The sequence below is a fragment of the Oryctolagus cuniculus genome, chromosome 17 (assembly GCF_964237555.1).
Source record: "Oryctolagus cuniculus chromosome 17, mOryCun1.1, whole genome shotgun sequence".
NCBI classification, from domain to species: Eukaryota; Metazoa; Chordata; class Mammalia; order Lagomorpha; family Leporidae; genus Oryctolagus; species Oryctolagus cuniculus.
In genome coordinates, this window is record NC_091448.1 from 57,049,552 (window position 1) to 57,077,308 (window position 27,757).

General features: G+C 56.0%; 2 protein-coding genes and 1 long non-coding RNA gene across 11 annotated transcripts in view; 2 read left to right on the top strand and 1 right to left on the bottom strand.

The window, feature by feature from the left end:
- The window catches only part of ARHGAP44 (Rho GTPase activating protein 44), a 189,083-nt gene extending 186,367 nt beyond the window's left edge, over window positions 1-2,716 (top strand). For 5 of the 7 annotated variants that reach the window (XM_008270707.4, XM_051825172.2, XM_051825168.2 and 2 more), the window contains one exon: window positions 304-2,716. In XM_008270707.4, the coding sequence (XP_008268929.1) occupies window positions 304-443 (140 nt within the window). In that variant the 3' untranslated portion in view covers window positions 444-2,716. The remainder of the gene's footprint in view (window positions 1-303) is intronic. The other 2 variants (XM_051825173.2, XM_051825170.2) reach the window with 1 other exon arrangement.
- On the bottom strand, window positions 1,747-23,718 carry ELAC2 (elaC ribonuclease Z 2). Of its 2 annotated transcripts, none has more exons than XM_051825174.2 (24): window positions 23,413-23,718; window positions 22,859-22,909; window positions 22,661-22,731; window positions 22,047-22,111; window positions 20,550-20,607; window positions 19,690-19,758; window positions 18,346-18,471; window positions 16,689-16,747; window positions 14,573-14,631; window positions 14,413-14,485; window positions 13,348-13,460; window positions 11,938-12,033; window positions 10,568-10,706; window positions 10,403-10,488; window positions 8,483-8,601; window positions 7,300-7,396; window positions 5,839-5,977; window positions 5,339-5,377; window positions 5,118-5,227; window positions 4,374-4,473; window positions 4,146-4,266; window positions 3,933-4,011; window positions 3,382-3,526; window positions 1,747-1,941 (listed from the first exon to the last, which is right to left on the bottom strand). In XM_051825174.2, the coding sequence occupies exons 1-24, from the start codon at window positions 23,637-23,639 to the stop codon at window positions 1,831-1,833; spliced, it is 2,352 nt and encodes a 783-aa protein (XP_051681134.2). In that variant the 5' UTR covers window positions 23,640-23,718; the 3' UTR covers window positions 1,747-1,830. The 2 variants fall into 2 exon arrangements, with proteins under 2 accessions (XP_051681134.2, XP_002718955.3); XM_002718909.5 differs by having other exon boundaries at window positions 1,747-2,790; window positions 23,413-23,716.
- A 152-nt stretch (window positions 23,719-23,870) lies between these two features.
- LOC108178512 (uncharacterized) lies at window positions 23,871-25,711 on the top strand. 2 transcript variants are annotated; one of them, XR_011383676.1, is made up of 3 exons: window positions 23,888-24,346; window positions 24,984-25,266; window positions 25,405-25,711. It is a non-coding gene; the product is annotated as an uncharacterized lncRNA (long non-coding RNA). The 2 variants fall into 2 exon arrangements; XR_011383675.1 differs by having other exon boundaries at window positions 23,871-24,346; window positions 24,984-25,711.
- Window positions 25,712-27,757: the final 2,046 nt, after the last annotated feature.

Here is a 27,757-nt window from a genome sequence, read left to right on the forward strand (position 1 = left end):
TGGTCTGAAGTAGATCCCGAAGGAGACGGCCCCGCGCCTTCTCCTCCTGGAGTCTGGGGTGGCTCCTATGGGGCAGGAGCTCCCTGGGCCAGCCCCTGTAGGTCACCACAGCCGAACCCAGACGCCCGGGCCTGCCACCCTCCCAGGTAGAAGCAGAGCCTCTGGCCTCAATCTGACGGTGTGTTAACAGGCTCTGGCCGGCCTCTATGCCCCCTGCTTCCTAACGCTGACCACGTCGGCCCCCAGCAGGCTCCTGGGGAGCCGGAGCCCCCCGATCAGCGCCCTCTCTCTGCCCGCTTACAGATATGACCCACTTCGAGATCCCGTCCATCCACATCGAGCTGGGGTCCACGCTCCGCCTGAGCCCCCTGGAGCACGCACGGCGACACTCCGTGACTGACAAGAGGGACTCGGAGGAGGAGTCTGAGAGCACAGCCCTCTGAGTGGCCGGCGCCTGTCCCCGCCATGCGTGTACATACCTACGTGGGCCCCGGAAACACGCCGCCAGGAGCAGCGTCCCCGAGCTTGCCAAGTCCCCTGTCGGCTCCTCCCGGCACTGCCGGCGCGAGGCTGGAGTCGGGCGCGAGCCGTGACCTGCAGCCCGCGTGTGGCCTATGTTGGTGCAGATGTTTTGTTTCCTTTCGGGTGGTGACGTTGGCCTTTCGTTTGACCTTTGCCTTTTGACTTTGTGCCTATTTTGATCCACTTTCAGCCTCCGTGCTAGGCAGTACCTGCATCTCCACCGGAGGGCCCTCTGTGGGGTGGGGGGGTGCAGTGGAGGGCCCAGTGGCCAGGCTAGACCCTGGGGCTGCTGCCTTTCCTCGGACGGGGGGAGGGGGAATGTGGGGCCTCACAAAGGGGACCGGAGAGCAGGGGAGCCCTTTGCTCAGAGCTGGACTAAGCTGGAATTCCCCAGGTCCCAGGCACTGACCTTGACCTCTGCCTGCTGCTCGGAGAGGGGCTGGCCACTGGAGGGCTCCAGAACCGTAACAGCCTAAAACAAAACTTGTTTGAGTCATTTTCCGAGTTCTTTTTCCCCTACCTGTGCAGCTAGAAGCTCCCTTCACTCCCTCTTTTATTTCTGAATGACCATATCTGGAGGACCCCAAGCGAGCTCCCTATGCACCTTAAAAAAATACGACACCTGAGCAATTCTGATCCTGCAGGCACCTGGAGGCACCCGGCTCCCTGGGTAGGGGGCCTTGGAGCCTGTTTCCTGGAGGTTACAAGAGAATAGCAATAACTCTGACCCAGAGCATGTGCGGGAGAGGCACAGGGGCCCGGGGCGTCCCCGGCCCAAGCCGCTCAGCCCCTCCCTGTCTGGGGTTGGGTTGAGAAAGGACCGGGAAGGCACGGGGAACCTGTTCACACTTTGGGATTAAGGAGTGAGAACCAGATTTGGGCCGTGCATGCACAGTCAAAAGTTTAAAATTTTATCCTTTTACAATAGATATACTATACCTATACATGATAGAATATTTGTATATATGAAATCTATATTTGTTTAATTTGAGCCATTCAATTGAAACCAATGTACAGGTGTATGACGAGGAATCTGAACGCGTAGGTCTTTTCCCTGACACAGTGTGGAGTCCCCTTCTCCAGGTGGGAGGCGCAGGCTTTCCATGTGGCGGCTTTCTCACTTCCTGGCGAGGGCAGGCCAATCCCCAGTGTGTAAGAGAGCCGGGGGGGGGGGGGGGGTTGAGAGTTATCTTTAAATATATGGACAAAAACCGCTGTCAAAAGTAACGTTATTAAAATAGATTTATTATCCCTGAGCTTGGCACATGTTCTTGTATGGATGAGGAACCCGCGGGGACAGTTACCGTCTCAGGCTGTGTCCGCGGAGGCCTGAGGGCACCGCCAGGCCAGGTCCTCGGCTTGCACCTCTCTCGTCACCCGAGTCTCCAAGGCTCTTTCCGTGTTCTCCTGGGTGAGGAACTGCACAAATAAATACTAAATCAGCTGTCTTAATGTGGGGTGCAGAGGGGCCAGCCGCTGTGATGTTTCTCTATACTTTCAAGTGTTCTCATAGGCTACAGCGAGCAAGGTGAGCACCTCCACGCTCACCCACAGCACGGGAAGACACATGCTTTGCGCTGCACCAGGCTGAGCCCATCGGAGGGCACTGATCGGGAGGGTGCCCCTGGCCAGGCTTCACCGGTCCTCGCCACCATCAGAGTAGACTTCCCAGGCACAGAATGAAGCGAAAGGATTCGGGTTCCAAACTCCATCTTTATTGCGCCCGCTCCCTGTCACTTGGTCTCTCTCTGGTGGGCTCAGGGAAGCACTGGGCTGGCACAGACGAGGGGTGCCACCCTGGGTTTCCACGTGACTTGCATTGGAATCACAGTGGCACTTGCTTCCCTCCATCGAGCAGACTCCCGCCCTGCAGCTGGGCCAGGCTCTTGTCACAGGAAGCATCCGGCAGACTCGGCGGGCAGCACACAGCACACGGCTCCACACCCCCTGGACCGAGTTCTCTTCCCACCACGGCGGGGTGGGGCGAGGGGACGACGTCCAGCCTTCAGGGCGCAGGCTGTACCTGGACCTCCTCTAGGCCCTGACCTTCTTGCTCTGGGGGCTGTGGGGCTCCCCGGTGTGGGCCCGTTTCTGCTGGGGCTCCCCGTCCCGGGGGCTGCCCGCCCGCTCCTGGGAGAGCAGTGCCTCCCGCACCAGCCGCAGCTCCCGCTTCTCCCTGCGCTCCTGCATCTCCTCGATTTCCCCGGCGAACAGGGCCTTCAGCAGGGGAATCAGCTTGGGCACTGTGGCAAAGTCTCCGAAACAGACCTGGACGGGGTGGGGCAGGGAGCCACAGTGAGAGCCAGGCACCGACCCTGCACTCTCCCTCAAGCCAACAGCACAGCTTCAAAGAAAAAATCAAAAATGCCATGGGGGGGGGGCATCTAAGGAAGGGGATGGTCCCCCCATTCCTAGCAGAAGTCAGCAAAACAGAGGACTGCAGAAAACAAGGGGACGGGAAGGCAGCCCAGACTGTTACCAAACCCCTGGGCTGGCACAGGCGAGGGCTGCTGCCCCGGTTTGCACACGTCTTGCGTTGGCATCACAGTGGCACCTGCTTCCCAGCCCCACCCCTTCACCTGCAGGGCCCAGGGGGCAAGGCTGAGACCTGAGCAGCCATCTCCCAGGTCATGATGGAACGGTTCAGGCCTGAGAGAACCTCTGAGAATGTTCTACTGGACCAAGGGATGACACCGAGAAGGTCTCTGCCATAGACAGGTCCCCCGCATCAAACCCAAGGCCATGACCAGGTCGGTGATGGAGACAGAGCCAGGAGGCAGCCTCCCCAGCATCCTGGGCAGGATGGGAGGGGCCAGCCCCGGCCTGGTTCCTGCCCCACATGGCCCATAAAACACAGACCTTCATGTGGTCGAAGGCAATCCCGACTTTCTCGTTGAAGTCTGGGCTGAAGAGGGGGATCTTGGCGTAGCGCTGACTGAAGTGGTTCAGCATGATGAACTGGGCCTTCATGCGCATCCCCACGCCGATGGCCTGCGAGGTGGTGCTGTGGGCCAGGCACTCCGTGAGGCAGCTGAACCACAGGGCAGGCTCCGAAGCAGGGAACCAGAGCAGACCCCGGCCCGCTCACTGCTCGGGACCCAGGGCAGGCAGGTGCATCCCTCCCTCGGCTGGCACCTCCTGAGCCAGCACCCTTCCCTGGTGCCTTGAGCCGAGCCCAGCCCATGCTGGCTGCCACGCCTCCCGTCAGAGGGCCTGGTTACTGGGAACCAGGCATTTGTGCAAATGCCTTCCCCTGCTGGCTCCCAGACACACAGCTCATCTAGAACCCTCTCGGAGAACCCTGGGAAGCCAAGGCCCACGGGAGAACTGCTGCGGGTTCAGGGAGTGCCTTTGCCGACTGCTCAGGGCGCCCCGGGGGAAGGGCGGTGAGGGCCAGCGGGCTTTGCTACCTGTGTGTCTTTTCCACTGCCTCCTCCTCCATCCCGTCCTCCAGAGTGGCCTCATGGATCAGGAGGGTAGCATCCTGCCCTGCAAGCACAGGCGTGCAGCTGTGGGCTCGCACAGCTGAGCCCTGGCCCGGTGCCTCGCGGGCACTGATGCTACCCTGCACGCAGCTGCAGTCCCCACAGCAAGCGCGGGGCCGCTCGTCTCGCTCTACTCACCCATCTGGACCAGAGCCTCACAGGGCATGGTGTCGCCCGAATAGACCACTTTCCAGCCGGAAGTGTGCACCAGGGCACAGCCGTAGGCGTGCTTGCAGTGCCGGACCAGGCAGGTCTGAAACTGAAGGGGAGGGGCTGCAGGGCTGCGGGGCCGCGGGGCCACGGGGCTGCAGGGCCGCGCTAGGCCCCCACCTCACCCTCCTCAGTGCCTGTGGCTGGTCCCCTTACCTCTTTCAAATCACACATTTCCAACAGCGAACTGATCTGTCCTTCAACCATGGGATTCAAGACCTCGGCCCCTTTCTGAAGGCACTTGGCAGGAATCAAGCTGTGAGAAGACAAAACATGAAAATATGCACCATGGGGCCAGCACTGTGGTAAACCAGGTTAAGCCGAACCTGCAGCACTGGCATCCCATAGAGGGCTGGCAGCTCCACTTCTGACCCAGCTCCCTACCAACGGCCAGGAAAAGCAGCAGAAAATGACCCAAGTGCTTGGGTACCTGCACCCACGTGGGAGACCCAGAACAATCTCCTGGCTTTGCTGGCCCAGCCCCAGCCCTTGCAGCCACTTGGGGAGTGAACCAGCAGATGGAAGACCTCTGTCTGTCTCCCCTTCTCTGTCACTTTGCCTTTCAAATAAGTCTTAAAAAAAAAAAAATCTGTCACTAAGATTGGGCAACGGTAACCCAAAGGGCTCAACAACCCCCCGGACTCAGGCAAGTCTGGGCAGACACTCTTCCTCCCCCTGCTGCAGGTGTGGACCAGGCCCCGGTGTGGCCAGCGTCCGTGCCAGCCCACAGCTGGTGCCTGGTCCTGCCCACGCCCAGGCGTAGGAAGCAGGCTGAGAAGACACCTCCAAGCAGACACGCATCTGCCCGTGAAGCAGAGCCTCCCTCCCCTGCTCCTGCCCACAGGGACAACAGCGAGGCCACAGCAGGCGTCCAGGTGCTCCGGCCGCCCTGACACTCACCTCACGTGGTGCAGAACCTCCTGGCACTGGTTGTGGTACTGCTGCAGCCAGGCCTTGAGCTGGGTGGGGGCGACCACCAGCAAGGGCTGCAGTGGCTTTCCCAGAGACGCCTGTGACAAAGAAATCCGTGCGCCGAGTCAGCGGCGGATGGGCCAGGATCGGTGCGCAGTGGCAGGCTGTAAAGCGGCGCGAGTCGGATGGGACCCAAGGGCTGCACTTACCAAGGCTCGCTCTCTCTGCAGCAGGATGTTCAGCAAGCCCTGCGAAGGAGTGGAGCCGAGATCAGCCAGGGCCAAACTCACAAACCTCTCCCCTGGGTCGCCCCACCCTCTAACACTGCCATAGCAGGGGCTGGTGCGTGCTGACCTGTGACCCTTAGGTGTCACGGGCAGAAGGCGGGACATGTGCCGGAGGGCAGCGGCCTGGGACCCAGGCACCCCAGGGAGACCAGAACAAGGGCCCGACAGCCATGCCTCCTGTTTCTGGCCAGAGCTTCCCGAGCAGGCCTTGCGAACGCAAGATCTGATAAAAGCTGGTGAAGGCAAACCATTATGGCTGCATGAGAACAAAGCAGGCGGACAAGACACTGAGCAGAGCCCACCTCTTCCTAGCAGGAGATGAGAAACCAAAGCCCTGGGCAAGTGTGGGAGCAGGAAGGAAGGAAAACAGCCGACAGCCCAGACCACAGGGGCCACAGCCCCAGGGTCCACCCGACACTCACTGTATGGTGGTCTGCATGCAGGTGGGACACAAACACAGCAGCTATGGTGCCCAGGACTCTGTCCACATCATCTCCATAATGACGGCACAGCTGCCCAAACGTGCCCTCGCCACAGTCCAGCAGCAGAGATGTGTCGGAGCTGTGGACGAAAGCGAGAGCTTCACCTCTTACAGTTCCCAGGATGACGCTTGCTTTACAACAGGCAGCGGCTGTAGACAAACTTGTGTGTCTCCCATAGCACACTCCCACTCCCATTCCTTTCCTGTGAGCAGCTTATAAAAAAGAACAGCAGGTGCATCATCCGCTTTATGCAGTGAGCCGCGGAACCCTGAAACCCCACAAGGTCTACAGAGCTACACGAATGCTGGGCATTCAAAGGGAAGTTCATGCACAGTGGGTGCCACGGACAGTGGCAACTCCCTCTGCTAACGACGCCAAGGACAGGCATCGTGCACATGGGACTTTCTGGTTGCAGCTGCCTCTCCTAGCATCTGTACTGGCCCCAGCCAGGTCCCTCGGGGGAGCTGTGTGAGGCAGGGTCCCGGGCTCTGACCGTCTCAGCTAGGGCTGTTCCATCCACTCTGCTCGGAGGTGGAGGGTGCCAGCCCTTCTGCCTGTGTCCTCTGGGAGGAGCCCAAGGACAGGAGGGTGGCACCACCTGCACAGGAGTCAGTACCTGGGTGCCACCTGCTTGGGCAGACCAGAGTGGGAAGGGTGAGCAGCAACCCCAGCAGGTGCGGGATGAGAACCCAGGGGAGCCCTTCCTCACCCGAGTATCTTGGCCCTGGGCCGCCTTAGGGCACTCACACTTGGTTGTAAGAGATGCGCCTGCGTGTGTGGATTTCTGATGTCAAAGTGTACCTCATCACTGCTGTGCCCACTTAATGCGGGGTTTGGCAGTTCAAAGATGACAATGCAAGATTCCAAAAGCCACCAGGTACCCCACGCTCTCACTCCCGTACCACATACATGTCACACTCCTGTCAGTGATCCATCCAAAATGACCCCGGGCATCAAAGGGAGTCCAGTAAAGGGGCTGGACCCAAACAGGGATGTACGAAACCCAAAAGCATTTGGCCACCAGCAACAACTAGCGAGGGATAGCACGCGCAGCCGTTAAGACATCAGTCAAGTTTCAGGCCTGCTGCCTCCCAGCTGCGGGAACTACTGCAAGTGACCCGACCCTAGCTCCCCAGTCAATGAACTGCGTAGTCACTCGCTACTTCACGGGGTTACCAGTCAGGGGAGATCGTTTCTCTGAGCGCGCGCAGCACTGACTACCACCACCTGTTTCCATCGAAGGACCTAACGGGACAATTTTGGAGATGCCCAGCAGTGGGTCAGCTGCTGAGGCTGCGGGCTGCAACAGGAGGCCCCAGCCAAGACGGCAGGGCCCAGGGCTCTCCACCGTTCCAAGTCAGCCTGGGGGTCTGGACACAAGCGCGCTCCCCGGGGCGGTACCTGATGTTGACGAGTGTGGAGCTGACGTTGCGGATCTTCATGGGGATAGCAGACCCCGTGCCGAGGAAGACAACTTCTGGGTACTGGCTGCTTTGCTCTGAGGGAAGACACAAGTCACAAAGGAGTCTGCAGTCACTGTGCTGGCAGGCTCCCCTGGGAGGGGTGCGGGGGGACCTGGCAGGTGCCCTCCTGCAGGCTGTCCAGGGGCCAAGCGATCAATTCTACAGTCCTTCCCTCCAACGGCTGCTCCATCTGCAAGCCTCTGAGATCTAGGTGGGCCGCTAACACATTCCTCAGAGACAGAGCAAGTAACTCCCGGGACACAACACCCTGCGAGGGCTGCTCCAGGAGGGGTGACTTAGGTCCTCTGCAGCTCGCTGGATGCAAACTCCATGGAGACGCAAGGCTGGTGAAAGATTAAGACCTCAAGTCCTCCCCCAGGGTTCTTCCATTCCTTTCACAAGCTGAAAACAACCTAAGAACTGACAGGAGCGGAGGTTGGAGCCGGCGTTGACAACAGGTAAAGCTGCCGCCTGCGACACTGGCATCCCACGTGGGTGCCCTGACTGCTCTACTTCCTATCCAGCTCCCTAATGCACCTGGGAAGGCAGTGGAGGATAGCCCAAGTCCCTGGGCCCCTGCTGCCCACATGAGAGCCCGAAGAAGCTCCTGGCTTCAGCCTGACCCAGTTCCAGCTGGTGCAGCCGTTTAGGGAATGAAATAGCACATGGAAGATCTCTAACTCTGCCTTTCAAATAAATAAATCTTAAAAAAACCAACAGAGGTCACCAAGTTCCCAGACTCCTCTCCTGATGTGGCAGTGGAAAACCAACAAGCCGAGGGTCATGCCCAGACTTCCGGGGACATCTGCTAGCAGAGTCAGGACTGAGCCCCAAGCCAGCCAAGTCCCTGCTCTAAGCTCCTTCCAGAGTGTCAGTCTTCCCAAACCGTTTCATTCAGCGTGCAGGCAGAGCACGCTGGGCGCCGCAGCACCCAACACAGGAGTGCTCTGGGGTTCTCCCCGAAGGCTACAATTCCAACGCCTAGCCAGAGGAGAGAAGCCCTGGATGACGTATGTATGTCGGGGGAGAATCTGCACCGTCAACACTCGACACAACATCATGGCAACAGGTGCAAGCAAACAGGGCCCAGGAAGGCAGCCACTCCCCGGTCACGCACTCACCTGCTGGAGCCGGGCTGTCGTGCACACTCTTTCTGTATTCCTGCACTCTCTCCTGGAAATTGGGGAGCTCCAGGGCCTCAGCTATGAATTCATCAGGATTGCAAGCAACGATGGCATCCCTACAGGGAAAGGAGCACGTCAGGAGACTAAAGTGGGCGTGGTCTCAGCAGGTACCAGTTCAGATACCCAGAATACACGCACGGGATGAGCTGCAAAACAGTCTTTGGATTCAAGGTTGATGGCCAAGTGGCTGTGTCCGGGCCAGCTCTGTCTGCTGCCTTCTGAACATTTCTCAGCCAAGACGGGGCTGTTCTCAACAGCGTGAGCACCTCAGCACCTCTCTCAGCCGCAGAGCCTGACACCTGGCACAACTCATGCTTGGGGAAGGTAACTGCCGACACTCCTGTGCAGCGCCCCAGATTCTCCCCAGACCCGGCAGCAGCCCCAGCTGAGTGGCAGGGCCCCAGAGCCACAGTTCTTCAAACTGTCGTGCACACAGCTACTCACCCAGGAGCCTAATGGGGTAGCACCGAGACCTGCACGTCTGGCCATCCCCAGACAATGCTGGTGCTGCCAACCCTGAGCAGCAAAGGCGACTGCTGGCGGCCTGGCACCCTGGCTGGGCAACGGAACCCCTGGCGGGTGGTCCCCAGCCTAACCTCAAGATCCCAATTCAGGAAGTCTGATGCTGCCCCAAGAGTCGCATTTGTCACCAGCACAGGCGAAGGTGAACCTCGGCTACATCTGCTCTTCACTGCTTCATGGAACGGTCTGTGCAGGCGCTGACAATGGGATGTGGCTGGAGCGCTAACTATTCAACCACATAGCACATGGCATCCTAGACCTCTCCACGTTCTACCCAGACATGGACGTAGTGGAGTGGGCAGGATACTTCCAGTAAATCCAAGGATCAGCCCTTAAAAATATAGATGCTGGGGCCGGCCTTGTGGCATAGAGGGTAAAGCCACAGCCTGCAGTGCCAGCATCCCATATGGGCACCGGTTTGAGTCCTGGCTTCCCCACTTCCAATCCAGCTCTCTATTTGCCTGGGAAAGCAGTGGAGGATGGCTCAAGTCCTTGGGCCCCTACACCTGTGTGGGAGACCCAGAAGAGGCTCCTGGCTTCAGGTCGGTGCAACTCCGACCATTGCAGCCAACTGGGGAGTGAACCAGTGGATGGAAGACCTCTCTCTCTGCCTCTCCTCTGTGTAATTGTGACCTCCAAATAAATAATCTCTAAAAAATAAATAAAAATAAAAATAAAAATACAGACGTGGCGCCGTAGGCTCTTTCTCTTTCTGGATGGGGAACCCTGATCAAGGCTTTGCAGACAGAACCTGAGCCTGATCCAGGAACCCTGCATTTATGAACACCTTAAGGGAGCAGAACTCCAGTCGAGGGTTTATAGGAGACATTTACTGTCCGATTAAAACAGTAAAAGACTGGAATCGTCCAAAGGAGTGCCCCCTCTGTCAGGAGGACAGACAGAAACCTCACTGCTGAAGACCATTTCACAGCGCAGGGAGAGCTCGCGCCGCCAGCCACTCACATACACCGTCTTTCTTTTAGGATGTCCCCACAGGCACAAATCAACCAACATAAAATGCTAAAAACCATTCTCTCCAGGTAACTGTGTCCATCATGGGTTTCTAACTGTGTGCGCTGTAAAACAGTTGCCGTCACTGTCGTTACCACGGGGAAGCATTAGGAAAGGAGGATCCTGGCCTAGTCCTGCCGCCTCCACCCAGATAGAGCTGCCAGCTACGGAACCAAGGGAGCCTGCTCGGCCCCAGCCCTGCTCGCCCCCATGCTGCCTGCCTGCGAGACCACACGGCCCCCAAGCCTTGAAGTTTACCATCACACCACTCAGAGAAGCCAACCCTGACCCAGATGACCCCCACCAGCCCAGATCCGCACTGACCTCTGCCACTCCCTCCTGGGGCGGAGCTGGTACTTGAGGAGGCACTCGCCACGGACTGCGGGCACCCTGAGGGCAGGACCTTCCTCCTGAGGAAGACAGAGGCACGGCGTGGAGAGGAGGCACAGGCCACGAGTCAGGCCGAGCGGGGCCTGTGCTGGGACCCACCTGAGAGGGCAGACTGGCCAGGGGCGGGAAGATGCCCGGATGGATGAGGTTGAGCTGGGTTTGAATCTTGTGGCTGCGCAGGTTGTGAAGTGACGTGCAGTTCTCATTCAGGATCAGGTGCTGGGTGTCGGGCCCAAACCTATGGCAAAACAGACAGACAGACGGCTGCAGCCTCCGTAGGGGAGCCACGCCCTGGAAGGCAGCACCAGAGACTGCAACCACACTGTAGATGCGAGAGTGCAGAGCGCGAGCTGCCTGGCCAAGCACAATCCTGCCCCTCCTGTCCCCAACTGCTGAGCTCCCTCCCCACCTGGGCTGTGTGCTGGAATAGACAAGCAAAGTCAAGCTGCTCTGGCCCCAAAGTTAGGAATCTGGCAACAAAACAAGTATGGGACAGAAGAAAAGGCTGAAGAGGCAAACACTATACATGGGGATTTCAAAAAGTTTGTGGGAAACAGAATTAAAAAGATAAAATTTAGGCGCCAGCGTTGCAATGCAGTGGGTAAAGCCACCACCTGCAATGCCAGGATCCCATATAAGCGCCAGTTCCAAGTCCCAGCTGCTGCAGTTCCAATCTAGCTCCCAGCTCATGCACCCACGAGAGTGGCAGATGGCAGCCCAAGTGCCTGGCCCCCTGCCACCCACATGAGACACCCAGATGGAGTTTCAGGCTCCTGGCTTCAGCCTGACCCAGCCCTGGCTTTTGCAGACACCTGGGGAGCAAACCAGTGGGAGAACAATCTCTGTCTCTCCAACTCTTTCAAATAGACAAATCTTTAAGTTTTAGTGCAAAATTTTTTTAAATCCATGGTTTTCCATGATACACATGTAACATGTGATGTCCCCTCACATGTTACAGCTCAAACCCTAAGACAACAAAGACAGCTGAAGAACAGGGGACTGCGGATGGGGACCAAGAAGAGCACCCTGAGGTCCCCACATAACCAAGTCAACTCGGTTCATCCCTGGGACACTAGCACAGCCCATGAAGTCTCCCCATCTAGTCACAAGCTGGGGCAGAACAGGTACCCCACAGGGCTACTGAGAGGAGCAGGTGGAGATGGTGGAATAAAACTCAGGCACTGGACACACTGCCCGACAGGCAGAAGCTAGTATCTCACTCTGTGAGCTCCGAGACCATGCAGGGTGTGCAACACCACGCAGCGGGCCCTGTGCATGCCCCAGACTCCCTGGCAGCGGAGCGTGGCCTCACAGGTGTGGCGCAGACGCGCAGGCACTGCCAGAGGTCAGGGAGGGTGAGGAGGTGTAGCAGTAAGGACAAGCAGCACGGGAAAGATAAAGAGGGTGGGAAAGGGGGACACATCGCCGCCCAGGACAGCCCCCACGAGCCGCTGGGCTGAGCTCCGTACCTCTCCATCCACTGCTGGTACCTGCTGTCCATAAGCACAGATTCCGGGGCTATGTGGACCACCAGGGCCACGGGCGCATCAGCCTTTCCTTGGTACCTGGGGGAGGCAAAGGGTTGGCTTTGCTTTACAAAGTGACACAAACCCAGGACATGCCCAGCAGTGCTGTGCAGCCAGGGACGGAGGCCCAGCCCCACACGGGGACCGCAGTGAGACCATCACCCCCACACCACGGCTGCTCTCCTGCTCTCGGCAGTGCGTCCGAGCACAGCAGGCCCCGGTGCTGGGCTGAGCCCCTGGCACAGGATCCCTCTGTGAAGCGAGTGCCGCCCTGGGTCTGCAGGTGGGCCTGGCTGCGCCTTCCTCAGCACCGTCCTCTCCCTCCCTACTCTGGCTCGTCTCCCGGATCCCTCGCAATCACTGCCTCCAATGAATCTTTCCACTTGCAGTGCCACTTTGCCATGGAGGACTCGAGACACCCATATCAGAAATGACAATCTGGGGTGGACGCTGATTAAGATGTCACTTGGGATGCCCTCGTCCCACATCAGAGTGCCTGGGTTCAAGTCCTGGCTCTGCTTCTAATCCAGCTTCCTGCTAATGCACACCTTGGAGAGGCAGCAGTACTGGGGTAAATGGTCGGGTCCCCGCCACCCACATGGGAGACCCAGGTTGAGTTCCCAGCTCCCGAGCCCAGCAGGCATTTGGGGAACGAACAAGTGGCTGGGACATCACTCTCTTTGCCTTTCAAACACATAAATCACTTACTAACATACTGATATCTTTCCTTCCACTTAAAAAACAAGATACATTTGTCAACAAGCTCCTCTGTGTAACGAGTCACACAGCCGAGAAAGCCTTTCATGGTTTTCATTTTGAAGATTGCACTCTTAAGGGATTGAACACTCCCCGTGAGCTGCTAACCAAAGGCAGGCTGCTAAACCAGGTGATAAAAACCGCAGTGTAGGCCGCCAATGCAACTGAAACTTAAACAAAACCAGAATACGCATCGGCCCCCAGGACCTCTGTCACACGCGACCTCACACGTCCTCTCAGAGACGTGAGGTGTGCCGCCCCAGACTTGATGAAACACAAAGCCTGTGTCTGCAGAGCATCGAATTCGCGCACTGAACAGAGCAGACTTGGGAAGGACTCCCTAACTTCGAAGGGGCCAGCAGCCCAAACCAATCTGCTGTGTAAGCAGACAAAGACGGTGTGTGTTAACCATGACCAGAGATGCAAATTCTGCCAGCAGGACAGATCCCAAGGAGGGTATCCTGGCTTCTCCATCTCAACCCCAGAGAGCGGGCTCTCCCAGAGACACGGCTCCAACCCCAGATGCCTGTGGCCGCGCTGCGCTAGGCTTCCCGAGTAGCGTCCTGGCCCGTGGCCCCCGCCGGAGCCCCTCGTTACCTCTGCAAGGTGGCGTTCTCACAGATGGGCTGGATGAACCCTTCATCTGGACACTCCACCACGACAAAGACCAGGCCAGGGTCCGGAGGGGTGCAGAGCTCTTCAGGCAAGATCTGCAAAACCAGACAGGCCAGCTCAGGGGCCGGTGCTGTGGCGCCGTGGGTTAAGCCACTGCTGGCGACCCTGGCATCCCAGGTCAGAGGGCCAGTCCAAGTCCCAGCTGCTGTGCTGGGACTTCCAATCCAGCTCCCTGTTAACCTGCCTGGAAAAGCAGAAGATGGCCCAAATACTTGGGCCCAAGCCACCCACATGGGAAACCTGGAGGGAGTTCCTGACTCCTGGGGTTTTGGCCTGGCCCAGGCCCAGCTGATCTGCCATTTGGGGAGTGAACCAGCAGATCGGAGATTTCCCTTCTCTCTGTCACTCCGGCTTTCAAATAAATACATCTTAAAATAAAACAGGCCATCGCACCCTCCCAGGACAGATCGCAGCCCAGCACCCAAACTGAAGAGCCTACAAGGCAAGTGCTGGCACTGCACTCTCCTCACCGGCAATCCTGAGAGGGGAACACCAGGCACAGAGCGACCAAGGACCACCACCAGCACCTGTGTCCTGCTACACAGCTTGTGGCGACTTCATGAACCCACAGTACTCAGGAAATGGGGCTGGCAGTCAGAACTCTTTCCTGTCTGTGGCCACTGGTCCCTGCATCTTTGGACGCCAGAGAAACATCTCTATGAAGAACGTGGTGCCCCTCTTTTGGGCCCATTCATCTGAGGTCTGTGGTTGGACACTGCCCTGAGCTGGAGTTCAGGGCAGCATCGAGGCTCCCAGGAGGAGGAGGGGCAGACCCCAACACACAGTCTAAGACAGTGCACACAGTGGTGCCGGCATGCAGCACGGGGCCGGAACAGATGCCATCACATCACTCAGCCCAGCAAGGGAATTCCAAGCTGTTCCACCCCCTTCCAAAGCAGGGTCTAGGGCCTGAAGCCAACACTGGCACCATCTCCTGCTCCCGGCACCCTGTAAGTGCTGAGCCACCATGAAAACCAAGCGTCCCACCTCTCTTCCTTCGAAGGTGATGCTTTCCCCATTCTTGACAGCAGCAATGATGGGCGCGATGGCAGCCGTCCCACTGAAAGAAGAGGCAAGCCCCCGTGAGACGCAGCCTGGGGACTCGGAGGCACCGCCAGGTCCTCAACGCACTGTCCCCGGCACTCACACTGGGAGGCCCATCTCCTTTGCTTTGAGCACCAGGAAGCTCCCCTTCTTTACGTGGAGCTGCAACAGAGAATAGACAGGCAACTTCAACGGCAGAGGAAGCAGCTCGATTCTAAGTAGCTTTTTAGAAGTAAATTTCTCTGGGTTTTTAAAAACTTAACGTTACTTTCTTACAATCCATTAAAATGCTATTTAGGCTGCCTTCAGAGGGTGTACTACTGGGTTTCTGTGAAGAAGTGTTACTTTGAAATGTTTCAGTTTTATTGTACAGCTGTTCATCTGAGAGGCAGACAGCCTGAGCACTCACTCCGCCCCTGGTTCACTCCCTAGGTGCTGCACTGGCAGGACCAGGCCAGGGGGAAGCCACAACTGGAAACTCCACTCAGGTCGCCCGCGTGGGTGGCAGGAACCCAATTCCTGGGGCCATCACCACGGCCCCCCAGCATGTGCTTACCAGGAAGCGGAAGTCAGGAGCTGGGGCTGGGCATCAAACCTGATACACCATCCTCTGCAGGGCTCGCCTCCCAAGCCGGGGCCACCGGCTGCTCCACTTCCCATCCTGCTCCCTGCTAATGTGCCGGGGAAAGCAGCGGAAGATGGCCCACGGGGTTGGGCCCCTGCACCCATGTGGGAGACCCAGATGAAGCCCCTGGATTCAGCCTGGCCCAGCCCTGGCCGTTGCAGCCATTTGTGGAGTCAATCAACGGATGGAAAATTTCTCTTTTTTTAAGATTATTTATTTGGAAAAGATAAAAGGACTTTGCACACCAAAGGCAGGGTAAACTCTAGATGAACTGAATTCAGTTGTGGAGATTTGCTCCATCTGAGCAACATGGTGAATCTGGAAGAAAGAGGAGAGCCAGAGCAGAAGCCTACAAGGCCCCAGAAGTCCAGGCCACCCAAGGCCCACGCTCTTCTCTCAGGTGAGTTTCTCAGCCTGCTTTCTCCAACCTCCCAGAACCTGACCAAGCTTAAGAGAAGGGCAAGGGCTCCAGGCTGACCCAGGAGGGGCCGCAGAGGAGGGCCAGAAGCCTGCTTTGTGTGACACACCTCATCGTCCTGTATTGAGGAAGGCAGCAAGGATCTAACAGGTCAACACTGCCACAGGAAACCCAAAAGCACCAAGCCTGACAGCAGTACTTCACTTCTACAACATCACAACCGCGATCCACGTAACCTGACGGAATACTGGCAAGGATCCCGCAGCCAACATTACCACTAGCCTGCTCCTACTGGTTTCACCTGTAGCTGTGAGAGCCAATGCAAGATTCCCAATACGTTTTAAAACGCTACCTTACTTTTTTTTTTTTTTTTTTTTTTTTTACAGGCAGAGTGGATAGTGAGAGAGAGACAGAGAGAGCCTCCAATGGCCGCCGCTGCAGCCGGCGCACCGCGCTGATCCGATGGCAGGAGCCAGGATCCAGGTGCTTTTTCCTGGTCTCCCATGGGGTGCAGGGCCCAAGCACCTGGGCCATCCTCCACTGCACTACCTGGCCATAGCAGAGAGCTGGCCTGGAAGAGGGGCAACCGGGACAGAATCCGGCGCCCCAACCGGGACTAGAACCCGGTATGCCGGCGCCGCAAGGTGGAGGATTAGCCTATTGAGCCACGGCGCCGGCTCCGCTACCTTACTTTAACAAAAATCTAAGCCTGCAAAAGAACACAGAAGCCTTACCACAGACCAGACAAAAGCATCTGTTAAGGGCTATATCATTAACTTCTAATACAAGGTTCTGTCCTAAATATAACTTACTGGAGTAAATGTTTTTGATGGAATTTGACCAGTTTCAGATTCTCTGAGCTAGGCTTCTGTGAATGCCAGCGAATACGAAAATCAACTCGATGGTTACACCTTAACTACTACAGTGGAATGAAATGAAACACAGCTGTCCTGAACTGTGCCTGAATCCCGAGGGACCACAGAGTTTGACAGCACCAAGAGAATGTCAAAGGATACAAACGCCTGGGTGGTGATTTGAGAAACAGGTATAGCTCTTTTGGAATTGTTACCTTTGAACTACTGGAAAAATGCTAACCGAGGATCCCTGACCACACCAGCACGCTGGTGACTGGTGACACACAGGTTCACTCACAGCCCACCGGCAAGACCCACTCACCTGACAGATGAAGGCTACGACCAAGGAAGGGTCCCTGGCAGATGCTTTCCGTTTAACTCCTGAGGGGACACAAACACACCTGGTCAGATAGATGAGTTCAGTGTAAGGTGGGCTTGGAGTCCCAAAGTGCTATCAGCTGGCATCTCATGTACCTAGCACGGCAATTATAGGGGCAGCGCCATCCCTATTGGAAACTGAAGACCAATATTCCCCAGCAGGCCTTTCTTAAAATCCTGGTCATGCTGCGATTTGAGTAGATTAAAAATGCAAGAACAACCTTAGAACAGCAAGTGAAAAGAATTTTATAGGGCCCATTTTATTTATGAGTGAATTAGTCGGGGGGGAGCTATAGTGTGCTTTATAATTAAGAGGACATGCAAACAAGACAACATCTACAGGGCCTGTGGAGAATGTGGGGGTCAGTCCGTGCCCTGCGCCATCCAGACGGTGCTCCAGGTCTGCCTGTCCTCCATCAACAGGCAGACCAGACCTCGGGACTGGAAGAGCAGACTCCAGCTTTGCCCACTAGACAGCAGGACACTCAAGTAGTCCAGTGCCACTGGAAACATCTCATTGTGGACTGGACTTCAGCTTCCCAGTGGGCTACCCTTCTGGAAGAAACCACAGATCCACTCCTTCACGTGGCTGCGTTCTCAGCTCAGCAATCGGGTTTTGTGTTCATGAAAAGCTAATTTGCACTGATGCTCATTATTGAAAATGTGGAAGGCCTGTGTGAGAGTCAGAGCACCAGGTAAACTCGACACCATGGTGAGGCCTACCCAACACTGCACACTGGCCCACTGAGTTCAGAGCCACCAGCACTGTGACAACACAGCCACGCATCACCTGTTTCACATACACACAGCTTCCTTTTAGGGGTGCTTCTAATCCAGAACATCAAAGAACTGTCTTATGAGATTCCGTGGCTGGAACTGGAAGACATTACGCCAAGTGAATCGGGAAGGGGTGGGCACAGGAAGACCAATGCTGTGTGACTTCACTCATATGCCAGCGTCTGAAACAACCGGGCCCACAGCAGCAGAACATAAAGGTGGCTCCTACAGGCCAGGGTGCGGGGGAGGGGGAAGGGAAAGGTCGATCAAAAAATCAAGTGTCACTTAAACTGGAGGAACATGTTTTTCTCATTGATTGCACTGCATGGTGACCACAATTAGTAAACGTGAATTATGCATTCCTGCTAAGGGATTTTTAACGTCAGAAGACAATGTGACGGTTATGCTGATGGGCTTGACTGCGTCTTGGGGTCCCTGGGACGGCAGTGGGAGCCCCTGCCGGACACTCGATCCCCTTATTCAGTCACTGTGCCTAACCTACCCCCACCCTCCTCTGTACTCAACCATCTCTGGGTGACCCCTAACTCCCAATACGAGGTAAATGCTGTGTCAGCAGCCTCTATACATTGTTCAGGGACTAGGAAAACAGTCTGCGTATGTCCAGCACGGATACCGCAGGGCCCTGCTCCACGGGTGGCTGGGGCCTGGGATGTGGATCCCCGCGTCCAGAGGCGCGCCTGTGCACAGCCGCAGCACCACACGGAACCCACTAAGCGCCCACAGTGACTGCTTCCAAACTAAGAGTTTCTCTAAAGCAAACACTTAACAAAAGCCAAGTCCCCTCCCAGGCCCTCGGGTGATACCATCGCCGTCCGGGAGCCGCTGCTTGTTTCCAGCGGGGCCAGAGTCTGAGGACCGCTGTGGACTGAGCCTGCTCAGGGGCCTTTCTGGACTCGGCGGTGACTGGCGCTCTCCACACTTCCATTCACCTGGTAGGAAACCACTGAGTTACTCACCACACGAGAAGCGCGCACAGCCCATGCCCAGGCGGGCCCACACGGGGCAGGCCAGAGGGCCAAATTAAACCAGCACGCCTTTTACGACAGTGCTAAGTAGCTAGTTACCAGCCCACGGTGGGCTCGGGGCTGAACTCAGAGCCCCGCCTGCAATAGGAATCCAACAGTGTTTGTTGACTGAAAAACACGTAGGCTGTCTCCTGGCTCATCACTATCACTGCTGATATACAGACTTTGAGAGGATGATACCAGTTCCATGGGAAGGAATATGGTTTTGCAGTTAAATCTCAAAAAAGTCAAGAAAAACAAAACACAACACAACCTAATAACAGCCCCTGCTTTCAGTAGGCCCAGCAGCTCTCTTCCAGGCAGCGTCGTTCATCTGGGCTCCTGGGTGCTGGGAAAATGATCACCAGCAAAGCTGAGCAAGCATGGACCACACAGACACCTACAAAACTGTTAGGTGCTATGAAAGGAAGGGCAGGGGGCCAGGAACAGACACAGGGACTGAACCCAGGATGGGGGTGGTGAGGAAGGGAGAAATCTGCCCAAGAGCCAGCCAGGCCAACAGTTCCACTGAGAGCTGGCCTCTCACTGGCCTGCCAACGAGGCAGCTGGGCCCGAGCCACACCCACGGTCAGGAGCTTCCTCGTCCCCTCCTCTCCTGTCTGCACTTCTCTGGCCTTTGTCTCTCTCTCCCCTGGATCCTGCCTGCACGTGGGCAGGCACCAGGACCTTCCCTACTGCTTCGTTCTCTTTACAAGACAGACTGGATACAGAACACACTTTGCCAGGCTGACAGGGAGGGTGTCTCTGCTCCCAAGTCAAAACCACATCACCCAGCCGGCACCTGCGGAGTCAGCATGCGCTCCTGACCCCCAGGTGATACCCTTTCAGGCCGCTGGCATTAGGGTCTCTTTACAAGTTCATCTGAGTGCAGTTTATGTTCCGACCGTGCCTGACTATGTAGCAGTCGGAAGCTAACTGCCCTCAATCACACACGAGTTCAACCTGTCTGTCCTGAACACCATTAGCCCCTTAAGGGCGGAAACTGTATCCTGATTTCTCAGCTGCATTTTCTGAGCACCCTCAGCCCAAAGCAGGTGTTCAAAGGTTCCGATTTCACCCACATTTTCCTTAGGCTGGATCTCTACCCACCTCCCCCCCAGGAAACCTGGCTTTCACACTCACCGTATATGGGGACCTGATGGACGGTCATGGTCTCATCCGTGTATTCCGGCGCAGAGTGGGGCCGCACAGCTATGTGAAAACCACACAGTAGGAAGAGTGAAAGAGTGATGACTTTGGTAAAGACGTGAGTGCAAATTAACTTCCAAGATCACCAACCACAAACAACTGAATTGCTCAGGTTTTCGTGGGCATCTGCCACAAAAACCAAAATTTGAGTAGATTAACATTTAGGAAAAGAAACAAAACTGAATTTTCATCAATTACTTATATTTGCTACAGTAAATGCACATGACATCATCACTGGTGAATATCTATTTCAAAAATGTACAAAGAAACCAACATACAAATTTTAGAAGACAAGGTTAACAAACAAGACTGTGAGCCTGGAGAAATCTATCACTCAACTCTAAGAGGCAGGAAATGAAATGAAACATCGGCGCTCCTAGGGAAGAGCAGCATTAACCAGCCAAGGCACAACTGGCCCAGGACCAGGGCCCGGCAGCATCCGGGGTTAGGGCTCCCGCCATCACAGGAGCCCAGGAAAGGTGGCTTTACTGCCTACTGACACTCACACTGCCTCCTCCTCCTGCAAGGCCTTCCCAGTTCCGAGCGCCTCCCCGAGAGGCAGGGAGAGCCCTGCTGCCTGAGCAGAGACTGCCCTACGGAATCACTTCGGCCCACCTTGCCCGTACTCGTGCAGCAAAAGGAGAGGGCACACACGGTGCGATAAGGGAAGATTTAAAAAATCCATCTCAAGTCACAGAGGTGTCTGGTTTAGGTCAAGTGTTAATGGATTCTAATTTGAAAGTTCAGAACACAGACGAGAAACAGCAGATAACGAACCACAGCCAAGGACATACCTAGGTTGATTCCTTTCAGTGGGCCAGAAAATATTTTCATTGCTTCTAGGAATTTCTCCTAAAAAAGTAGAAAAAGAAGGGAGTGGTTATGGCTGAACAGAGAACAGAGAAAGGCATTCAAGTATTTACAGGGCACCAACACCACCTTTAGTAAGTATTCTGGACATCGCTTATGTACGAATAACTACTGAGTAGTCACTGTGCTGGAATGCCAAGGACTCAGCAGTGACAAGGAGACAGAGCCCTTGCTCTCATGAAGCCAGCAGATGACACAAAGATAAAGGTCCCAAACAGCAGCTCAGAGGCAGTTATGATCAGTCCTCCACAAGAAAAAAAAATTCAGGCGGCTGGGAGCTGACCTAGGAGCCGGGCCTGGAAGTTTGGTCAGGACACAGGCAGGGAGGAGAGGCGGCAGGGGGAACGTGTGTGTGGATGAACGCTCTGAGCGGCCAGGGTTTCTGGTGGGGCAGAGGTCAGGGTCAGCCCAGGCAGCAGCAGCAGCTGGGCGACTGTGGAGATGCACGCGTGGGCACGGCTCTCCAGTTTGTGTGGGCCGTAACAAGGCCTGCAAGGCCACGGACAGCCCTTGGAAGGGTTCAGGTTGGGAAACCCCAGGCCGTATTTGTATTTGCATCTTAAAGTGGGCTCTCTGGCTGCTGTGCGGCCAACGGGGAGGCAGGACTGGACTTGCAGGCCACTGTGGACCGAGAGGATGTGGGTCTCAATGAGACGGAGACACATGGACGATTTCAGATGCTATTCTGGAGGCAGAATTAACAGGATTTTTTTGATTGGTCACCTTCCTTCTAAAGAACTGGGAAATGAACGCTTGTACTAGCATGAACACCACTTCACCACCACGCAGTAAGTGGGCTTAGAAAGTATGAAGCTGTCTGAAGCGTCATAAAAGAACAAAAACAAAAGCTAATGTTTATTAGCTACTTGGTGTCAGATGTTAAAATCATCTTACGTTTCCTGTTTGTTACCTCATCTCTAGCGATTTCATGAAATGCTATAGCCATTTCATAGATGAAGAAACAGACTCAGGTAAAGTAACCCACTCAAGGCCACACAGTCAACGTTTTCAACTAAGGTCTAATTTAATTTGAGAGGTGATCTTTACTTTTATAAAAATTCTTGTTGCCAACATTAAATGTTGACCAGCACTGTGGCGCAGCAGGTTAAGGGGCCGCCTGCGACACTGACGTCCCATATGGGAGCACTGGTTCAAGTCCCGAATGCTCCTTGCTAATACCCTGGGAAGGCAGCAGACAATGGCCCAGGTACTGGGATCCCTACCACAAGTGTGGGAGATGAGGATGTGGCTCCTGGTTTCAGCATGGCCCAGATCGGGCTGTTGCAGCCATCTGGAGAGTGAACCACTGAATGGAAGCATGCTCTCTTGCTCTGTCTCTCCCCTTCTTTCTATGTTTCAAGTAAATCTTATTAAAAATAAAAAAGAGGTTGCCTTTGAAAGAGGAGTCGGGACACACTCACCAGCTGAGGAGGTCCAGAAAGCACACACTTTGGAAGCCCAGTTTCCTTTAAAGTGAGGATCATTCCTGAAAAGGGCGAAGAAAATCAGATCTCATATTGGCTGGCAGACCTGACTTCACCCGTGTGTCACTCCTGCTTCTAAACATTCGCACAAAGGCGCTGCGAGCTGGGGTAGCAGGAACACCAAGCACTCCCCTGCCCCGTGCGGAGCTGACACCAGGGAGGGGTGCCTGCCTGCTTTTCGTGAACAGGTGCTCACTGCCAGGACTGTGCCAACAGAGGGGCCCTCACCTCCCGCACCCTGGGCCCCTATCGGGCATCTCCCAGGTCTCGGCTCTGAGACAGGGACTCCTTCCTTGCACAGCACCATGCTTACAGAGTTTGGCTGCAGCACAGTCTGGACCGGCGGGTGTCCGTGCCACGGTTTACCGCAGTCACCACGACACTCGCAGGTTCACGGCCACGCAGGCCACCAGGTGCCATCACCTGCAGACAGCACGCACGCTGAAGTCCGCTCCTCCACCTCACAGCTCTCTCAACTCCACGGCGGCGGACTGCGCTGCCACAGCTACCCTCAGCTCAGAAAACGGGCAAAAAAGGAGGAAGACACTCACCGCACAAGCCCCCCACGTTGGCCCAGTGCATCCGCGTCAGGAATATGTTGTCCAGGCGGGCCACCTTCAGCCTGGGAAGCAGAAAACACGGGTGCGGGATAAAACGGTCGGACCGCCGACCCTCTCCTTCCTCCTCCTCTCCTCCCAGCATCCACACCCCGTCATCATCTCCACCCGAAAAGCACCTGCCCGACTCACTTGTGCTCCTGCATGAGTCGCTGCACGCCTTCTCCGCAGTTGAAGAGATACCTACGGGTGGAAGATTCCAGAAGACACTCGGAAGTCTGTTTCCTAAATAAAAAATCTCTTGCATGGGTTAAAGCGCTTTGTCACAGACTTGGGAGAAAAACACACAGTCCTCGATGTTGCACTCTGAGGGTGCGTTCTTGCTGTTAGCACGGTGGGTCTTAAGCTTTCCTTAGGGGACAGGAGCAGGCTGGCGAGAGGGGGGGGCGGGAAGGGGCAGGTGCTTCTTCCCGGGCCCTGTCTGCTACGACGCACGCCAAGTAAGCAGGGTGCGGCCCGGAGCGTGCTGAGAGCGCTGCAGGAGAGGCCGCGTTAGCCTGTGAAGCTCGTCCCCGCTCCCCCAGAAACCGTGGCCCCCACCCGCGGCCCGGAGTCGGGGCCAACCGTGAAATCCCCCAGTGGGCGGCAGGGGACATGCGGGACATGGAGGCCCCGGGGCTGCACAGCCCTGAGGGTCCGCGAGGGAGGGAACGGAACGCGACCGCCGCCCGGAGGCGCGCACCGACCGGTTGTACTCGGAGAAGACGTAGAGAGCAGCGCCCGCATCCCGGCCGCCGGCCGCCACCACCTGCAGGTACACGGTGTTCGGGCCCCCGGGCACCCACGACAGAACGCGCTTCTCCCGCGCGCGCAGGTGCCGCAGCAGGTCCTTGGGCGGCCGCTGGCGACGCGCCGGTCCCTGCGACATGGTGCGCCCGGCCACCGACCGCCACAGCGACCGAAGCGTCCACATGCGCCTGTGTCTCCACCTGGGCTCAGACAGCCGCCGGTCACCTCCGTCCGCGTGCCTCAAGTACCGCCTCTACGCTCCGCGTGGCCCGCCCAGCCAATCAGAGGGCCTCGAGCTGAACTGCCCGCCTACACGTTGTAGCGCATCCAATAGAAAGGAGTCTTGGCTATCGGGACTTGTCAACTGACGGCGACCATAGAGTGGAGGCATGCTAGAGTGTCATTATCCCTTGTCCCTTCCGGAAACTGTTTCTCTGGCTAGGGCGGGACTTCCGGTGGCTCAGGGCAGCAAAAAGCAATAGGGTTGGGAAAAGTCGATTGCTGTGGTTTTGCTGGCGAGAATCCCGTCTCCTCGAATTACGAGCGGTGCTCCTAGGCAAATTAACCACTCAGAGCTTTGATTTATTCTCGTGATGGTCGCTGAGGATTCAATGGGAGGACGAAAATTACGTCGAGTTTTCGGATTTTATTTTTGAACGCCTGTTTCGAATGACGGTTCTTGGTGGCTGTTGGAAAGAAAAGCAAGAATCTTAAATCGTTCATTAACCGAGTGACTTTGGCCCCTCCGGGTCAGTTTTGTCATCTGTAAAGTGGAAATAGGAACTGGCTACCTCGGTAGGTTTTTTCAGAATGCAGTCGCCGCATGTCCACAGTGCTTCGAGTGTCACAGAAGCAGCGGCGTTCGATAAATGCGAGCAAATTAAAGAGCAGGTATTACAGTTAAACTGCTGTGGCTGGAGTCGGGGGCCAGGTGGCATCCCAGGGCTAGCTGACCCATCGCAGCCCTTTGAAAAGAAGGACCGAGGACCCACACAGGCGGCTCCGGAGTGCTTCCCGCCAGAAATGCAGGGAGCTGGGGCTGGGGGAGACCCAGCTGTCCCACTGCCCACCTGGCTCCCCGGTAACTCCCCTGGAAAACGGCTCGAGGATCGGGCCTCTGCCACTCCCGTGGGAGACCCTGACGGAGATCCCGCCTGCTGGCTTTGGCCTGGCCCAGCCCTGCGGAGTGGACCAGTGGAGAGCAAATTCTGCGCTCTCCCTCTCTCTCCCATCCTGCCTTTTAATTCAGTGGAGGAAGGAGGGAGGGCGACGGGAAGGGAGGAAAGGAAGGGAATGCGGTGAGCTCGGCGCCCTTGCACGGTCTCCATCTGGGCAGGCCGTGCTCTGACTGGCCTGCTTGGTGCGGTGGCTGGAGCAGGTCACGCCCAGAAGCCAAAGCAAGTCCCGGCGCCCAGCTAGGTTGCCAGGGAGGGGGAAGGACCTTCCTCCTGATGGGAAGAGTAGGGGCCTTGAAACAGAGGGGTCCAGAGCTCCCCCTGTGGAATAACCCGGTTTTCTACAAGCACAGGTCCAAAGGCGCTTTCTGGCATACTGAGACCCTTGGAAGTGCGGCTGCCTCGCCCTCAGCCATCTCTTGGGTGTGTTCATAAATCGGATCTGTGCACCCACCGAGCCGAGGTGGGTCCTGGCTCCCAGGCTCCCCTGCTGAGAGACACCTACGCGGGGCTCTGTCCGAGGCACCCACTGCCATTCCCACATGTACAATCCTTCATTCAACCAACACGTATGTACCGAGCTTCTCTGAGGTTCTACATACAGTCTGGTATCACACTGCAGTCAACAAGACCGAGGTGAGGTACAACGGTGGGCCTATAAGGTTATATTGCTGGGGCTGGCGCTGTGGCGCAGCGGGTTAACACCCTGGCCTGAAGCGCCAGCATCTCATATGGGTGCTGGTTCTAGTCCCAGCTGCTCCTCTTCCAATCCAGCTCTCTGCTGTGGCCTGGGAAAGCAGTGGAAGATGGCCCAAGTCCTTTGGCCCCTGCACCCATGTGGGAGACCCATGTGGGAGACCCAGAAGAAGCCCCTGGCTCCTGGCTTCAGATCGGCACAGCTCCAGCTGTAGCAGCCATCTGGGGAGTGAACCAGTGGATGGAAGACCTCTCTCTCTCTACCTCTCTCTGTAACTCTTTCAAATAAATAAAATAAATCTTTAAAAAATAAATTACATTGCTTAGTGAGACTATGACCATCCAGCAAACTGTGATACTCATACAGAGACAATATTGCCCAGCACCACATTTCTAGCACATACCCTCTATCCTTGAGTGACACCTGCCTGTACTAAGAACCCTGGTATACAGATATGAACAACACCAGCAAAGACTCAGCCTCAAAAAACCCTGGAGGTGCGGCCCCAGAGCACACACAGGTCAGGGTCATGAGAATTGGGCCCACGATGCTTTCCTCTGTGTTGGGCCTAATTTCTGCTGAGTTCTAGATGCAGACCCCCAGGAGCGAGACCGCTCCAAATATGCTGGCCATCACGGGTCTGAAGGAGGTACTTTAGGTGCAGCTGGTTCAGGCACTGCTTGGGACGCCCGCATCCCATGTCAGAGTGCCTGTTGTCCAGTCCTGTGTGCTCCCAGTGCAGCCCCTGCTAATGCACCCGGGAGGTAGTGGCTCATGGCCCGAGTACTTGGGTTCCTGCCACCTACCTGAGAGACACAGATGGACTTCCTGGCTTCTGGCTTAGGCCTGGCCCAGTCCTGGCTGGCTGTAGGCATTTGGGGAAGCTGCAGATGGAAGATTCTCTCCCTCCCTCCCTCCCTCTCTCCCTCACTCTGCCTTTCAAATATATATATATATTTTTTTTTTTTGACAGGCAGAGTTAGACAGTGAGAGAGACAGAGAGAAAGGTCTTCCTTCCGTTGGTTCACCCCCCAAATGGCTGCTACTGCTGGGGCTGCGTCGATCTGAAGCCAGAAGCCAGGTGCTTCCTCCTGGTCTCCCATGCGGGCCCAGGGCCCAAGGACCTGGGCCATCCTCCACTGCACTCCCCGGCCACAGCAGAGATCTCGACTGGAAGAGCGGCAACTGGGACAGAATCTGGCGCCCCAACCGGGACTAGAACCCAGGATGCCAGTGCCGCAGGCGGAGGATTAGCCAAGTGAGCCGCGGCGCCGGCCTCAAATAAATTTTTTTAAAATAAAGGAAAAGTTATTCTGAAACAATCACAAAGACAGATTACATCGCCCTTGAGCAGGCTTTCAAACTGTGTTTGGTTACTAAGGACTTGGCAGCCTCACAAGCAGGAGCTGCTAGGTGAGTCTAGCAGCCCGATTCTAGAATAGGCACGTTTGCCCCTCTCCTGTCATGCAGGCACGGGCAGGTGTGCTGGTTACACACCTCGCCTACTGATCTCATCGCGTGTATTACAGCATCAAATGCTCCTAACAGCATTACTGGGATTAAATTGCTGTTTCCACTCCAAGGAAGCCAAGTTCAAGGAGCTTTATAGTTGGCTGCCGTCTACACAGCCGCCTCTATAGTCTGTAGGCTTAGCCAACATGCCAGCCGTGTCACGCATTGGAAACAGTATTTATATCTTTTTACTGAGATGTCCCATTCAGGAAGAGCCTCAGATGAAAACTATAATATTTCTTTCTTTTTTTTTAAAAAAAAGATTTATTTATTTGAAAGAGTTACAAGGAAAGGAAGAGAGAGCGCTTCCATCCTCTGGTTCACTCCCCAAATGGTCACCATGGCTACAGCTGGACCAGGCTGAAGCCAGGAGCCTGGAGCCCCATCCGGGTCTCTCACATGGGTGCAGGGGCCCAAACTCTCAGCCATCACCTGCTGCCTTCCCAGGCTCATTAGCAGGGAGCTGGGTCTGAAGCGGAGCAGCAGGCACTGGAAATGACAGATTAGGTGGCACCTACAGTGCTGGGTTACTCCACTCTGCCACTCTTCTGAGGCCTTTGTTCTTGGCCTGCACATGGCTACCTCCCCGCATGTCTACAGTCACCCCTCTGTGCACAGAGACATCCCAGCTGAATCCCTGTGTGCTTTCAACTCCCTTCTTAAGGGACACCAGCAAGCTTAGGTTAGAGCCCACGTGAGGGACCTCATTTTAACTGAAGACCCCATCTCCTAATACAGTAATCCCCCTTATCTGTAGGGGGTACAGCCCACGAACCCCATGGTGCGCCTGAAACCACTGAGAATACCCAGCTTGGCGTATACCGTGCCTTGTCCTATTTATACAGACCCACGATAAAGTTTAATTTATAAACTAGGCCCAGTAAATGCAGTAACCACAGCTAATAATCAAACAGGACA